We start from the raw sequence: 17,534 nt of genomic DNA, 5'->3' as shown, positions 1-17,534 counted from the left end.
GTCCGCAGACATGCCACTGTGCCACTGGGGGGGGGGGCAGTTATTTACCATATGTTTAAGGCTTATCTACAAAAATAAAAAATATAATGAAAAAATGCATAGAATATAATGTAACATTCTCTCCACGTTATAAATTAAATAGTCTTACCAGTACAAAAGATAGAATAGAATAAATTGATAAATGTTAGATTTATAAAATTCCTTGTACCTGTGGTCGAGTTTAAATTGGCCAAACATGTAGAAATTTAAAATGCAGGATCAAGGAACATGGTAGTAAAATATAAAGTAGATGAATCAATATTAACAGAACACGTGACGGAAACATCTCATGTTATAGACTAGAATAACACTAAGTTGATAAAACAGGTAGAATTTATAATAGAATTAAACATCAGAGAAGCTATTGAAATTTAAAAAAATAAAAATATCATATTAAACAAGGAAGCTGGTCCAGGTATAGAAATGATAAAGTACTGGACAGATGTGTTGTAAATCTGGGTAGTTTAAGTCTAGATGGAGTTTTGGTATGTAAATGATTATATGGGTATATAAGTCCCAACCTTGCTTTTACATTTACTCCTGAAGATGTTGTCATAGACACCGAATCATATGTAGAGTCATTTTAGGGCAAGTCCCTGTTTTTAATAACTATTTATTGGATAATATTTTAACGTTATATCTTTTTAATTCTAAATGAAAATACTCCATTCCCTGTATTTTTAAAAGATAACAAATCCTAAGAATCACCTACTCATACAATGTATGACAGCCTGTTGACTTCTTTGGCATTTGATGTTACTCTAAATGTTAACTTCCAAGTTATTATTCTCATCTTAGTTTGTGTATAACATTGGTTAATTGCTCCTGTATTCCACTTAATTGCCATCCTTCATCTTTTCGTCTTGAATTCTTATTCATTTTTCTCCCAGCGGTTCAGCAGTAAGTCTCAAGGATTATAACATTAATAACCAGGTTTCAATACTGGTGGTGGGCACAGCACAGATAGCCCATTGTGTAGCTTGGTGTTTAACATAAAATAAACAAATTTATTTATCTTTAAAGGAATTTACAAGTCTTCTTATCTCTGGAATGTTGCCTTTTTTTACTATTCTCGGAATTGTCCAAGCTTGTTGTTTTCTGGCTTTCCTTGAATTTTAACACCTAACCTACTCTTTCTTTTTTTTTCTTCTGAAAGCAGTTTTTTTTCTTCATATTCTTTGATTCTATTAGAGGCATTCATTCGTTAGTCTTGTTTTTCAGCACTCATCCACCTATAACTTAGTAATATTATCTTATGCTTTTCTGATTGAATCTCCAATTCGTTGGAAGAAGTTCACGGATTATTGACAATAAATGTGTCGATTTTTTTTCTAAAAGTGTTAATGAAAGCTTTCTGTTATACTTCTTCATATCCTTGTACTAACTATTTACACCTGATTATATCTGCTTATTCGTAGTTACTGTCAAGTTTTTATAAGGCTGCAATTCTTTACAGTAGGTCTGTGAATTGTTGGCGATAAATTTGAACAATCAACAGACAGCACATAATCAAATTGTTTTAAAATAATATGTTCAAACCAAGTCAAACGTATATAAAAATGTTCGTTACACTGTTAATCACCACCGTTGTTTCCAGAACTTTAAATAATCATCTCTTTTCGTCGAGAGTCCACACAGGCTGATTCAGTTACTTTAGAACCCAATTAACAAGACGAATAATTATTCTCTGCTCTGTTGTTACAGTACAATTTGCAATTATTACACATTAAAAAGTCGCCACTATACACACTTTATGGCTAAACTCATGATCACCCAGTCTAACTTCACGTTTCTCACTTGAACTTTCACTACCTTACTTACTTGCAGTAAATTGGTCGCCTATATATGTTGCCCGACTAACACACCTAGCACTTTCAACAAATTACGATACATTATGAAGTAACAATACTCACTTAAATTCAGAAGGTTCGAGTAGCATGACGTCAATTCATTGCAACTGAACTACATAACGAATGATTCCTAAACAGTTACATAAGCAAACTTGCCGAAAATATTGCTTCTAACAATACTAAATTTAACACTCGAGCTCTATAACTATCTTGATCATAACTCTCATATTAAATTTAAATGAAAGAGTCAATGTTCTCCATGGAAGCTGAAAAACTCGAAAATCAAAATGTTTAGGACAGCAACAGGCTCGAAAATTCATATTCCAATCCAGTGTACAACAATCTCTTTATTTTTAAAATTAAATGAGTTGTGAAAGAGTCAAAAAGCCGCTATGATTAACTTGGTCACACCTCTTCACATCATTAACAAAGTAACAAACGAAAATTTGAAGCCACACCTAGAAATTAACGGCTGTTTGCATGGAATAAGATGTCCAAAGAGATACGAATCAGAACAATCGCAAATTTTGCCACACACCTGTCAGCTCTTCTAATCCACCACCAATGGATATTTTATTTTTATACGTTAAAACGTAGTATAGGAAGTAAATATCTACATGTATTGAAGAGTCTGCGGAAAGTTTGTCAAAATATAAGGTCTAAGGCTGACTTCGTTGTAACATCATTGTGATTTCTTACACTAAAACAACTACACGAGATACAGGAAACATGATGTTTATTTTGCAGCTGACTGGGCTTGATCTTCAAATAGTGCAAAACACACAAAGTTAAAAGTTTACAAGAAGACAAACTCTGGTTATAGTTTTAATCATTACAATTAAACAGTACACCATATTCTATCTTTGTCTTTTTTTTTTTGACAAATTCTGAATGATCTATCGAAGTCCAGGTAGTGGTGGTTGTGGTCTGTGATCAGCTTGAATAGTATGGTATAAAGGTAGTGGTGGCTGTGGTCTGTGATCAGCTTGAATAGTATGGTATAAAGGTGGTGGTGGTTGTGGTCTGTCATCAGCTTGAATAGTATGGTATAAAAGTAGTGGTGGCTGTGGTCTGTAATCAGCTTGAATAGTATGGTATAAAGGTAGTGGTGGTAATGCTTACATACTCAAAATATAGGCATCTGAGTATATTTTCTCTATATTACTGAATGCTTGGCCAGTATAAGTCTTCATTGTCTTCATTAAGATGGTTCCTAGTCTACAAGACTGGCGTCTACATATATTAGGGTCAAAGTATATCACTACACTGTAACACATTAGTAACTGTTTCAGCAAACGTTAGTGCATTTTCGTGTTCTTTTGCCCATATTCACTGCCGATTATATTTTATTTACTCACGTGGAAGATAAGCTATGGTTGCCAAACCTGGTGTGAAACGTTCTCAGTAGCTTTCAAGGCCTAATAAACTACACACTTCAGATGCATTACAGAGAGGCTCAATTTATTGATAGCCTTTATGGGATTAGGATAATTTCTTTCTTTTGAGAATATATACCCAAAGGATTGCGGACAGGATTTATTAAACTTGCATTTCTCTTTTTGAAGAATTAAGTTTTTCTTATTTAAAACAAGCTCCGAGTGTTTTAGGAACATCTTGGATAATACCATACACTAAGATCTACTCATTGACACTTGTGGTACCAGGAAACTATCTAAGACTTGGTGTATGGTGTTTTGAAAGACTTCCGTGGCTGATGATATTCTAAAGTTAATTTGATATATCTTCTGAGACTTACGTGAATAGATAAAATAGTAATGTGGCTGATGATATTCCAAAGTTAATCTGGTATATCTTTTGAGACTTACGTGAATAGATAAAATAGTAATGTGGCTGATGATATTCCAAAGTTAATCTGGTATATCTTCTGAGACTTACGTGAATAGATAAAATAGTAATGCGGCTGATGATATTCCAAAGTTAATCTGGTATATCTTCTGAGACTTACGTGAATAGATAAAATAGTAATATGGCTGATCATATTCCAAATTTAACCTGATACAACTTCTGAGACGAATTTGTATAGATAAAATAATAATGTACCGACTCATTGGTGCTAGCTCTAACTTTTATATTCTGCTTCCAGAACCAAATTAGAAAGAAAAAAAAGAGTTGAGCCTCATTCATATATGATATCATATCATCAGTTGTTGGAGTGATATTTCAGTCTATTTGAATGATTTGATTTGGCAAACTCATGTCTAAATATTTTCAAATCATGCTTGGGTTTTTAGGCTTGGGATTATTATCGCAGTAACTCATTGATACGACCCACTTACCTGATGTCCAATTCCTTGACTTTATGACAATGCTAATCATTTTTATACCTGTTTTCTAAGGTTGAATAGAATCTGTCTTTGATATTGAATCACTTGCTTTATGTTTTATCTATGTGAAGTTTAATTTTAAAGTTTTTGAATTTCCCTATACCAGAGTAAAGATCTCGATATCAATTTATCAAAGCTGGTGTCTCATGCTTCATAGGAGAATATTTTCATGTATACAGTGAAACAACACTATCATAGATGCAGATGGTCTTTAGTGACATTATACGTGACTTAAGTAACTCTTTTAATATTGTACCTACACTTGGATGAAGCCCATTAGTGGTATTGTATTTCTTGAGCCAAATACATACAGTTTTGTAGTATGGGATGAGGATGAGTTTTATAATCTGTAGGATCAATGACTTTAACTGTTTCTCAGCTGTCAGTAACATTTCAAAGTGAGATTGTTTTTTGTTTTTCCCTCCAGTAGATCACGGGAGTTACCTGAAGGGCAAAAGTGGACGACGTCTTTGGGTACTAAAGATCGCACCTCATGTTATCCAATACTGAGAAACTGGGTCATTTTTCATTCCTTCTGTGGAATGTGGCTAGCCTATTCTGAGATGTTGAATGACAGGATCATGGTAGTCATTCTAAGTTCAGATGCTAAGACACAGCTCTTCTGTTACTAGGCGAGGCCCATGTTTTATGTATGTGTGTGTGTGTGGGGGGATTTATACTTTTTTTTTCCTTGAAAGTGCATATTATCGTGGAGTACATTTATCAGACGTACATGACTTTTGTTTCCTTGCAAGTTTTTGGATTATATTGATGAACTAGTGGTTGTTACTTTTGTTTTTCTGAGGCTATTCTATGATGACTTCTCGTGGTTCTGATATAGCGCCGTCCCAGTGTCCGAGAGCTCTATAAGCTGAGCTTCTTATACGTATTGAGATGCAACTCTGAATAATCCAAGATTTCATATTGCATTTTTCTGTTGGGCGCTTGTCTTGCAATCTGAGGGTCGCGGGTTCGAATCCCCGTCACACCAAACATGTTCGCCCTTTCAACCGTGGAGACGATATAATGTGACGGTTAATTCCACTATTCGTTGGCAAAAGAGTAGCCCAAGAGTTGGTGGTGGGTGATGATGACTAGCTGCCTTCCCTTTAGTCTTTCACTGCTAAATTATGGACCGCTAGCGCAAACAGTTTTTGTGTAGCTTTGCGCGAAATTCAAAACAAACCAAACCATTTTTTATCAGTATATTGAAATTCACACCGCTGTGCCATATACATTACCTTGTATGTAGCTGACCAATTGTCTCACCCGTTTGTTGACCAATTAGTCGAAAATTATAGATTTCAAACAGTTTTCTTCAGCTAGTCGACATCAGCTTGTCTACCAACGTTTCAAAATGTCGTGTACCATTGGTTCTGTATAATGCAATATAATGACACATTTTCTCCTAATTTTCTGAATTTCTAAGACTATGAGAGAGTTTTTGAAGCAACTTACCAGTTCTTTCAGCCGTGGTTCTAATGATTCGAGATACACAAAGTGGTGAAAATGATACGAATGATGCATGGAGTTATTATTTAGATGCTGGAATTTCTAAAAGCTGATCATGGCGTAGTAATATTTTTCTTCTTTTTTGTTTCACTCGACAACATTTGTACTTCGTTTCTTTGTTGTGGAGCACATAGCTACACAATGGACTATATATACTGTGCTCATCACGGGTATCAAAACCTGGATTTTAGCGTTATAAGCCTTCGGACTTACCACTAAACCACTGGAGGGTAGCAACATTTTTAATGTCTTTATGAAGTAACTACAGGGTGTTCGTTTATACGGTTATTCTCTGACACAGACGGCTCGCTACTGTCTCCAGTCTTTTCTTGATCTTCAAACAGTACAGTTTAAGCACGCGTAGTAAGACACATATAAATTATTTGATTGTAATCTGAAACATTACACTCGCCATTTTTTGCAGAAGCTTGTCACAAAGGAAATGGGGTATCAGGCAACAGTGCATAATGATAGCCATCAGGATGAGCACGATCTCTGGATTAAGAAATAGTTTTAATGGCAGTGTATGACTTGGACCATTGTTATTAAACTGTAATTTACTGCAATAAATTGGAAATTGAAGATTTGACCTGTTTGACAAATTCAACTCAAGCCAAACACTGATTCCCATTATATTATCCTCAAATACGTTTTAAGCATCTATGTAACATTTGTAGATGACTTTATATTAACTTTTTTCTTCCTTATTCATTTTCCCTACGAATGTTCTTCAGACAAAGACGATAGAAATCTATTCAAGTGTGTGAAAATCAATTTGGTGATGTAGTTAATCTCACGATTTAACGTGTCAGTTGAGTAATTGTTGTTGTTTGTTATTAAGCACAAAGCTACACAAAGGGCTATCTGTGCTCTGCCCACCACGGGTATCGAAACCCGGTTTTCAGCAATATAAGTCTGCAGACATACCGCTGTGCCACTGGGGGGTGCCAGTTGAGTAGAAAAAACGATTAGACTAATACTGAAAACATACGAACTGAAACTGGAAACTTATTTTAATTTTTGTCGGAGTTCGAATGAGAGTTCAATTACGGTACCAAAAACTAATGATATTTATATTGGTCTTGTCTGTATAATGATGTGCTTTGAACAGATTGATAGACGATTGATTGAAATAAATTACCATAAATATGTAATAAGTTCTAGTAGAAGTCTCCGTTCAATTGAAAGCAGCAAACATTTTAATAACTATTTAGATATTTTTACGAAGAACTAATAGACAAAAGCTCATGCCCCCCCCCCGGTGGCAAGCGGTATGTCAGCGGTCTTACACCACTAGAAACTGAGCTTCGATACCCGTGGTGGGTAGAGCACAGATAGCTCACTGTGTAGCTTTGTGCTTAACTACAAAACAATCACTCAATCAAAAGTTCATTTTAACTACAATAAATATTTTGGAAAGGACAGTGCTGGTAAGATGTAGATAAATTTTCTATAGATTATTTGAATATATACAGTTTTTCTAAATTTCTAAGACATAAAGAGAAGCAGGTGTGATGTTGTTTGTGTGTTCTTACCCACAAAGCTACACAGTGGGCTGTCTGTGCTCTGCCCACCACGGGTATCGAAACCCGGTTTGTAGTGTTATAAGCCTTCAATTAGCGCTGAACCACTGGAAAGAAAATAAGAGATGAAACATTCTTGTCTAATGGCAGAAATATAGGGGAAATAACGCTTGTTACATTATTTTACTCAGCCAGTTGTGATGAACAATTCATATTTTATTTGATACAACACATTCTTCGCTATTTGAAGAAATAATTTGACTATAATGATATGTAAATCTGTTGAAATTACTATAAAATATTTTCAACATTTGAATATAAACAAAGAATTAAAAATTAAGCAATAAGATAAGCAAGATCTTCATTTTCTGCTTCCAAAGAATGAAGCGTTACACATAATTTTTTTCTTCTTTCGTAATTCATGTCAAAGACAGATAAGAATGTCTAAATTTCTTTTCATTCAAAAAATCCTTTATATACGAAGGCAAGAAGCACAGCCAGAATAACAATAACCAAAAGATTCCAAAGTCTACCAGACTGGGTTATTTCAGTGGAATTATTCAATCGACGAGTTCTGAGCGGTTCAAGTACACGTTCGTTACAAGTCATGATTGCCTTTCTGGCTCCAGGCCAAGTATGAGAACCGTAGAGAGTAGTAAAAGGAAATATCAAAGAGTTTACAGAAAATGGAGTGATTTTTGAAGGAGAAGACGAAGAGTGTAAAGTTGATGTCGTCATTTTAGCCACTGGGTATAAGATTAAGTTTCCCTTTTTGGACGATGATGTTATTTCTGTTAATAAGAACAAAGTGGAACTATTCAAGTACGTAATTCCTCCTAAATTGAAACATCCATCTTTGGCCATCATCGGGCTTGTCCAACCTTTAGGTTCTATCCTTCCTATTTCTGAGATCCAAGCCCGATGGGTGGCACAGTTGATAACGAAGCGACTTAAACTTCCTCCTCTCGAAGAGATGATGGCCGACATTAATCACAAAGCTGAATCCATGGCCACAAGGTACTTTGAAGGTCTACGTCACACAATACAAGTTGATTGGATCGACTATATGGACGAAGTAGCTTCTCTTTTGAAAGTTAAGCCTAATCTACTACGTCTGCTGGTAACTGATCTGCCACTGTTTTGGCAGTGTTTTTGGGGACCTTGTGTTGCTTACCAGTATCGAACAGTTCCACTCAAAATCCTATTGGGAAGAGCATCATTAACCATTGGATGCTGTCCGAAAACTCGATGCTTAGGCTTAAGAGAATAGGCAGTGTGATCCATCTTTTTGTTTAAATTTTTCTCCACTATGTCACATCTTGTATTGTAAGGTAGGAAACTAAATAAACAGTTCAGTGATCGCCGAATAAGTGAAAGGTCAGCAGGCATTCCACTGGGACCAACTCTCTGGGTAATCCAACATCCACGCCTGGTACTAAGATAAACCTAGGAAGTTCAAACATATTGTTAATATTGTAAACAACTGCATTGCTCACATATTTTATTAAATATATTTTGGTGGTAGATACCAAAAGTATCAAAATATGTTAACATATGTTTATATGCAAAGCTTCTAGACTATGAAACGAGTTTTTATCATACTTTTGTATTAAGAACAAATGTTTTGCATTAAGTGCAATGAAGATTCTGTCCTCAAATCTTAAATAGATACTGGTGAATCACAACATCAGATACATCCTAGTATATCATTAAGCACCATAATGCTTAGTATGTAGAAAAATATATATAGCTGCTGCATTCAATCTGTTACTCTATGATGCTCACAAGTAATTGATAAAGTTGAGTTATAGCCTTATTTTAGCACCTAATTGCCATTAGCAAGTGTTTCACAGCTTGTGAGACTCCCAGTATCATTGAAAAGTGTTGCTAAAGTGGAGAACTGAGAAGTATCTAAAGAGACAAAGTGTTCATCTTTTTTTTTTCTTCTCCCACGCTAACCAGAAAAATGAACGAAGTTTTCACAATGGTTTTAGTACAGCAGAAAAGCATTTTAAGAGTACTTGCTAGCAGGTTATTACTAAGCACAGTAGTGCTTAGTATGTAGAGTTGAGCCGAGAAAATAATGGCCACTGCATCGAATCTGTTACTCTATGATGCTTACAAATAACTGCTAAAGTTGAGTTATAGCCTTATTTGAGCACTTAATTGCCATTATCGAGTGTTTCACAGCTTGTATAACAGTAATATTATTCTGTTTTTTTACCTCACATATTTTTGTGGGGAAATCATAAAAACGAAAACTGCGACTTAGAAGTGAGTTCAGTTTATAAGCATATATTATTTCCATGTTTCGTAAATAATAGTTTCATTTCTGGTCGCTAAGTAGCAGCACAAATTGTTTTTGTATAACAACCGTTTGTGATTTTTCATTGCACAAACATGATATCTGCCAAAACAATTTCAGCAAAAATAGATAAGGAAAGAAAGAATAATCTAAATTAATATTCAAGATATAAAGGTGATCAAGTATTTATGCAACTGACAGATCTGTGTACGTGTTATTGATGCCTGAATTTAGAAATACCAGTTTCTTAATTATCAAAACAATACATTCCATAACGGTCTACTTTTCTTCAAATTGTCAGTGAGGCTGATCCTGGCAGCTGTGTGTATATGCGTGGTATCATATTTCATGGTCTTGGGTCTGTATGATGTCCTTCCTATTAATTGACATGACCTTAACAAGTGGTGGAGCCGATTGTATGTACATGCAGTGAGTTGGGGTGTAGTTGCAAGGCATGAGTTCTGTAGTATCGCCTTAAAGTCGGTCCAGCGCTCCGGGGTACTTGTACCGTCCTGGAGGACCCATTCCAGCTTCACTGCCCCACACCCCCCCATGTAATCCAGAATTAGATAAATTGATATGATATTAACAATATATTCAATATATTACTATTGAATTATAAAAATAAATTACTAAATTATTAAAAAACAAATTTTCACTTATCAACCTACTTCAATGAAATTGTTTAAAAAAAAGGGAAACAAGTAATAAAAAATTGCAAAAATTAAGTATGATATAGGTATGGCAATGCCAAAAATTACAGAAACAAATACATCATGAATGGAAATAATAGAGACATATAGCGAATTAAAGTATAACATTTGAAAGTAATATAAGACTGACGTCTTAGTCAGAACAAATAACCAAAAAATAAATCATTCCCAGTTTGCCACTGAAGAAGACAGGTCAGCCTTTCGAAAGCGCTCAGGTTTTAGAGTATTGTGTGAACCAAAAAATATTATACCAGTAAACCTCAAAACGAGAAGCAACTTGAGAAACCGTATTTTCCTAAACAAATTGTGATTCTATTGATAGTGGTGTTACGCCAGTTTTTGAGAATTTCGCAGAGTACAGAAGACAAAATAAAAGAAAGCACACGTTAAATTAACTAAATTGTTTGTTTGTTAAACAGAAACTTACACAATGGGCTAAATGTACCTTGCCCACTACGGGTATTGAAACACGTGTTTTAGCATTAGAAGCCTTCAGATACAGACTGATTTATTAATTTTATGTTACCACGCTTTATTAGACATTTAATGCCCATGTTTTGAGTTTAAACTTTATATACGTGTTTTTAAAAAGTGTTAACCATAACATCTATACTAAACTAAGTGGCTATGATATCTACCACTTTCTAATTGGTTTAAAAACCAAAGTGTTAACCATAACATTTATACTAAACCAAGTGGCTATAATATCTACCACTTTCTAATTGGTTTAAAAACCAAAGTGTTAAACATAACATTTATACTAAACTAAGTAGCTATAATATCTACCACTTTCTAATTGGTTTAAAAACCAAAGTGTTAACCATAACATTTATACTAAACCAAGTGGCTGAGATTTCTACCACTTTCTAATTGGTTTAAAAACCAAAGTGTTAACCATAACATTTATACTAAACCAAGTGGCTATGATATCTACCTCTTTCTAATTGGTTTAAAAACCAAAGGGGAAATTGTTTGCAGTTTAAATAAACAAAATGTTAAGATTTATTCAGTTAATTAATTCTTGTTTTGAAGTCGCGACTTTCTCACAATGATTTGACAGCAAAATATTCTGCAGGGGTTAAGCGAAATCCTTTTAATAGGGAGGATGTATGACTATTTTACATAATACATTCAAATAAAGTACTCTTGTCTCACTTACCTCCGGTAGCTGAGCAGTAAGTTTGATAACTTATAACGCTAAAAATGGAGTTTCCATAACCATTGTGTAATTTGCGCTTCACAACAAAAAACAAATCCTTGTCTGACAGAATAGTGGGATTTGATTGTTACTTTTATAGCGCAGCCACTGCCTCAAATTGCGGAATGTGTTTTTTCGGAAAGGGGACACAAACGACAACTATCGGATTCATAGTCTGGGCAGGTTAATCACTAGGTCGGCCACGTTCGACCCGACCATTGTAGAGATGTCTTCATTGTATGCACTTAAGAATTTTCTCTGATTGATTACGATACGAATCAGTTAAAGGTATCGTCCTCTTGGTTACGTATATAAACTTATAATAATTACTCGTCAGTAGTTAGTAGAAATATATATTTTTTCTGTTCTCTTTCTGTAAGGAAGTTGATTTCCGAGTAAGGGTTAAAATAATCTGGTTTTTAAAGATTATCCTGAGTTTGTGATTTTAATAGCGTTAATATATTATTATAAGTTACAGCTTTTATAAGAAGGTTTGTTTGTAATTAAGTACAAAGCTAGCTACACAATGGACTATCTGTGCTCTGCCCACCACGGGTATCGAAACCCGCATTCTAGTGTTGTAAGTCCGCAGACATACCGCTATGCCACTGGGAAGGCTTTACAGCAAGGAAGAATATTTTTAAAACACGTACGACGTTTCGATCACTGGTGCGATCATTCTCAAATACACATGTTTTAACTGTAAAGATACAGCAAGTAAACTCAAAACGAAACTTTTAAAATTGTATTACTTTAGTTTCTGGGAGTTTTTCTTTATTGTTGAATTATGCAACAGAAATAGAGAATATTGTTATGTTAAATTATTGTATTTGTTTTCTTTCTTGACATATTATATACTACCTGGAGTACTCGTCCCTCGGACAGAAGTTATTCAAATTCATGATTAATGACAGGCTATCTTAAGACATTAAAAGTTGCCTTCCCTTATACGTAATTGTAAAAAGCGCAAAAGCGCCCATAAAAACTACAAAACACAAAATGTGAAACCCGCAAATATGCATGTATCTCCACATGGACCCAACAAACCTTCATGCCAAATTTGGTGAAGAACCATCAACAAGGTGCGAAGTTGTGGTAAAAAAACGCCAATACAAACCGCAAAACTGATAATTTGTATGTTTCCCCTCACGGACCGAATGACTCTCCATAAAAATTTTGGTAAAGATCCATTCACACCCTGTGAAGTAGTTACCTGGACATACAACAGACAGTACTATTATATATATAGATTACAAGGATGATGTTGTGTTAGCTTCTGCGCTTTTTACCATTTTCAGCCTATTCTTTCGAATGGTTCAGAATGGTTTATGTCTTGTGCTAATACAAGGTGTCTTCTGTTTTATACACTCGAGTATAGGAAAGTGAATTATATGCAGTTGGGTTAACAGTTCTTAAAATTAATTGTACACTAAAGCACATACAAGTTATCTTGAACTTTTCCATTTGATTTAATTTAAATTTTCTAAGGTGCACTTACTGTTTGACCTAGAAATAATTTATTGGTAGCAGCATATATTATTCCATCGAAAGGACAGTTTAAGTTATTTTTTGGCGACTCGTACTTTTTTTTAGGGGGAGGGATAAACATATAACTTTGCCTCCTAATGGTCACCATGAAATAAGACATCGTTATAAACTCGATATAATGCATGCGGGTGGATATTTTTATATAAGTTTCTAATTCTCAGATACGTAATGGATGCTTGATAAACAAAAAATATGAGGAAATTATATTCTGACAGGAAAATAATTTTGTTTGTTTGAAATTAAGCACAAAGCTACGCAATGGGCTATCTGTGCTCTGCCCACCACGGGTATCGAAACCCGGTTTCTGGCGTTGTAAGTCCGCAGACATACCGCTGTACCACTGGGGGGCTGGAAAATAATAGACACTACATTTGATTTAGAAAATTATCTATTTACTTATACTACTAAGTTGTTGTTGTTGTTGTTGTATTTTCGTGTTAACCATATAGCAATAAAATTTGGTAAAATACGCTCGAGAACAGTCTATATGGAAGAGAGTAATTTAAATCAGTCACTCTAGATCGATTTTCTCGCATCCTTAGGACTAAAAATTAGCCGTCAAGTCTGAATGGTTAAAAAACACAACATTTCTACTTCTACCAGACTCTTACCTTATCCGTTATTTGGCTTAGTTCCACAGCCACATCTCCTCCGGAGTTTCCAATACCAACGATCACTATTCTTTTGTCACTAAATCCATCCGGTTTTTTGTAGCTATGGGTATGAAGTACTTTACCTTTAAACTTTTCAATACCCGGGAAAGTAGGGACGTGAGGATACACGTGATGTCCGATGCACACCATTACTCCATCAAAGACGTCATCAAAGATTTGGTCTTCTTCAATGTTCCGAATGGCAACTTTCCAGCGGCCAGTTTCATCAAAGTCATGGTTTTCTTCAACTTTTAGGATCTCGTGTCTAAAGTGAATGTGTCGAGCCAGGTCGAACTCTTCAGCATACATTTCAATGTACCTGATCATGTAACTGTTGTGCATGTAATTAGGAAATTCCTTCGGAGGAGGGAAGTCACTGTAGGCATTTATTTCTTTACTGGTGTTGATTATTGTAGACTTCATCACTGAAGCAACGCCCTCCAAGTCATTGTCTCGATAACGCCACAGACCACCTAGGTGGTCAGTCTTTTCATAACAGAATGGTTGGAGACCTTCTTCCAGGCATGCTTTAATGGAGGTGAGTCCACTAGATCCGGCTCCAATAATACAGATTCGTCTATTTTCCGTCATGTTAATAAGTTGTTCTAGTAAAGCTTTATTCAACGTAACTTATTCCCATATCAGTGACCGTGTTTTGATAACAATGGTCTTCATGTGTACTTCTGGTCAGATCTGTATATTGAATTAGTTATGTTACTTACTAAATAAAATGTCAAAAAAAACGTCATTCATTTCTTAAGTATAATTGGCTGATACGTTAAATCTTGTTATTAGTTCCACATGTTATAAACAAATACCTAATATAAATTTCCTCAAACTACAAAAGATCAAGAAATAATGATAAACGATACATAATTTTAACATAAGATCATTTTCCTTATCACATTTCTATAATAATTCAAAAGTAAATTTGATTATTATATTTAAAAATCTGAAAAAGAAGCTCGAAATATCATGTGTCTACTCATCCATCGTAAGTACATGACCCCAAACAATACGAAAATGTAAATTGAATTTGATGTGAAATTTTTGAAATATGTTATGAAAATGTATTAAAACACTACAATAAAAATGAAAAACAAATCTGACTTAACTAAACTATTTGGGGGTTGTATACATATGAGTTTAGATAAAAGTGCAATGCCAGAATACCAAACAAGCCCGAGATTCTACTTTATGAAACACACTCTTTCGCTCGAGTGTACAATCAAACAACACCAGAAAACAGATATATCAAAATTTTAAAAGTTCTGCATGCTAAAAAACTTGAGATTAATCGTCGCGATTTAAAACTTGTCAATAACGAGGTCGCTTTGTGTATTTAACGTTTGAGTTTTCTTTTCAGGGCCGACTTTAAATTTCTAATCAACTTTGTTGAGCAGTTTTGTAAAGTTATATGTGCGTCTAAGCTGCTGAAAGATTTTGAATTTCTCTTAATTGTGTTGCCTGTTTACTTTTTTTTAATCCATCGGGCTAACTGAGCACCAACATTCAAAATCTGTTGAAACCACTATTGGTAAGTAGGTCTATATGCCAGTTAAGAGAAACGTATTAAAAATGTAAGATATTTTGCCCCAATTGCTGCTATTATAGGTTTCATGCCCCGGCAAATGTGGCATTAAACATCATACTTAAGCTATCGTGGTCTCTAGGCTGATATCATTATTTCAGAATTATATAAAAATATAAAATATCAGAAAACACGAAATGTGAGTACTGGAAATAGAAAGAGCAAAAAAAAACCATCGATTTGATCACCTTCTGTAAAATGTTTAAATCCTTTAAAAGCCTTCTTGTTATACCCATTTCTCAGTATTACAGGAACTACTGCCGTGTAGGTTTCTGCCACTCTGTCGAGAAATTTCGTCCCCTCCCTCACCCCCCAGTGAGTCAGCAACAAACTTGAAGACTTATGACGCTGAACTACGAACACATTGTTCGTTTATGCGCAAAAACAAACTTGATGTTCATTATAATTGTGTCCTTTCTTATCGTCTTTGTCTTTCAAGCCTTTGACACTAATTGTTACTTGCATGAGGATCTCTGGTAACTCTTAAAATATTCAGTTATTTTAATTACAAATTGAAATGCATGAAATCAATTTGCTTGGTTTTCAATACTGTTTTTTTATTTATTTATTTACAGAAGTCGCACTATCAAATCATATTAAACTGGAATTGATTTAAGATTCCTTGTTCTTTAGAACATTTTTATATTTGTATTTTGCATCTTCCGATATCCTTTACTCCAAACATTTGACCAGAGGAAAGAAAGCCAAGTATCAGCACTTGCCGCCACATCGGCTTTGAACAGCTCTTTAAATAGAATGGTATCACCTATTGAAAACCGGAACCTTCGACTCGCAGCCAGTTATGCCCGGACAAAGAAAGGGCTTACAATGAAAGGGCAAGAAAAATTATTTCATAATATATTTCTCACACAGACAGGAATATAAAAATATACCAAATGTTACATTAATAACCGACTTACCACATCTAAGAAGCATACGAGAGGCAGTAGTAGAGTATTTACATTTGGATCATTGATTTCAAAATATTCGGTTAATACAAGTGTCGGTGTCCGAATAACGTCACTGAACAATTAAGATGTCAAACTCGAATGAAATCAAGAATATCATCTCCTTTCCTGTATACTACCCGTATTCACGATAAAACTTGGCTGATGTTTGATAAGAAAAGTTGTTTCATTTATTGTTATCATATCAAGATGGTATTAGTAGTGAAGATTTGTCTTTATTCGCAAGCTTACAGAATGCACACCAAAACTACCTGTTCTCTGAAATTCTAAAATTATAGTATTTTGGACGTCAGTTTAGATTCTTGGAAATTCGTGTTTGATAACATTTTATTTGCACTTTTAAAGCAACTTACAGTTACTGTTTAATCCCAAATTGATGATTTAAAATAAGAAATTTGTACATTTCTCTAATTACGATCATTATCACGTATTACACGTGTAACTTCAGTAGTAAGTACTGTTTGTTTGTAATTAAGTACAAAGCTACACAATGGGCTATCTGTGCTATTCCCACCACGGGTATCGAAACCTGGAATTTAGCGTTGTAATTCCGCAGACATACCGCTGTGCCACTTGGGGTGCTTCAGTAGTAACTACTTAAATATAAAACATAATTCGTTTGTTCTATTTCCTTTTAACAGTAAAAAATTTAAGATTGATATCGTAATATTTTTTTAACATATTGAAAAGGCACTTACAAAACACCTTCAGAATAATCAGGAAAGGTGTTGGGGCATAAAATAGGTGAAGCAAAAACATGATTTACCACAGTAGACTGCTATCTTGTTTCGTTAGGTGGGTTTTTACATTATAATATGCTTTAACATAATATAAATCTACATAAAATTCTACTTTAAAGCTATAAAAGAACAGTTTTTCAACTAATTTTGGTCATTATTGTCTATAGATTTTATACCACACTATTATCTTATAAAAAATACTGCTCTTTTAGTTTTCGTATTCAACATCAGCCACTACTAAAGGTCAGGATTTAAGGTTTTCATACTACCATTTCTGTGATCTACAGATAACGTTCTTCAAGGTTGGTATCAGGTGTAAGATTTTCGTGCAAATCTGCACACAGTCTACCTCCCCGCAATTTAGCAGTGATAGACTAGAGAAAAGGCACCCACTGCCAAATATTAGATATCAGGCCACTCTTGTCTGGCCGATAATGGGATTTTAGCGTGAAAAGTGCGATTTTACAATGCTGGTTTTCCTGCCACTCCTGTGGTCTCTATTCTTGTTCATTTTCTCGTTCTTCTCGTTTCTTCTCTTTTTCCTCCAAC

General features: G+C 34.6%; 1 protein-coding gene across 1 annotated transcript in view; it reads right to left on the bottom strand.

Annotated features, from left to right (window-relative positions):
* Window positions 1-17,534, bottom strand: part of LOC106458778 (dimethylaniline monooxygenase [N-oxide-forming] 5-like) — a 45,328-nt gene that overhangs the window by 17,936 nt on the left and 9,858 nt on the right. Inside the window, exon 3 of the mRNA XM_022385112.1 lies at window positions 13,645-14,277. Coding sequence (XP_022240820.1) covers window positions 13,645-14,277 — 633 coding nt within the window. The remainder of the gene's footprint in view (window positions 1-13,644; window positions 14,278-17,534) is intronic.

The sequence above is a fragment of the Limulus polyphemus genome, unplaced genomic scaffold (genome assembly GCF_000517525.1).
Source record: "Limulus polyphemus unplaced genomic scaffold, Limulus_polyphemus-2.1.2 Scaffold513, whole genome shotgun sequence".
Classification (NCBI taxonomy): Eukaryota; Metazoa; Arthropoda; class Merostomata; order Xiphosura; family Limulidae; genus Limulus; species Limulus polyphemus.
This window is presented reverse-complemented; position numbering and strand designations above follow the sequence as displayed.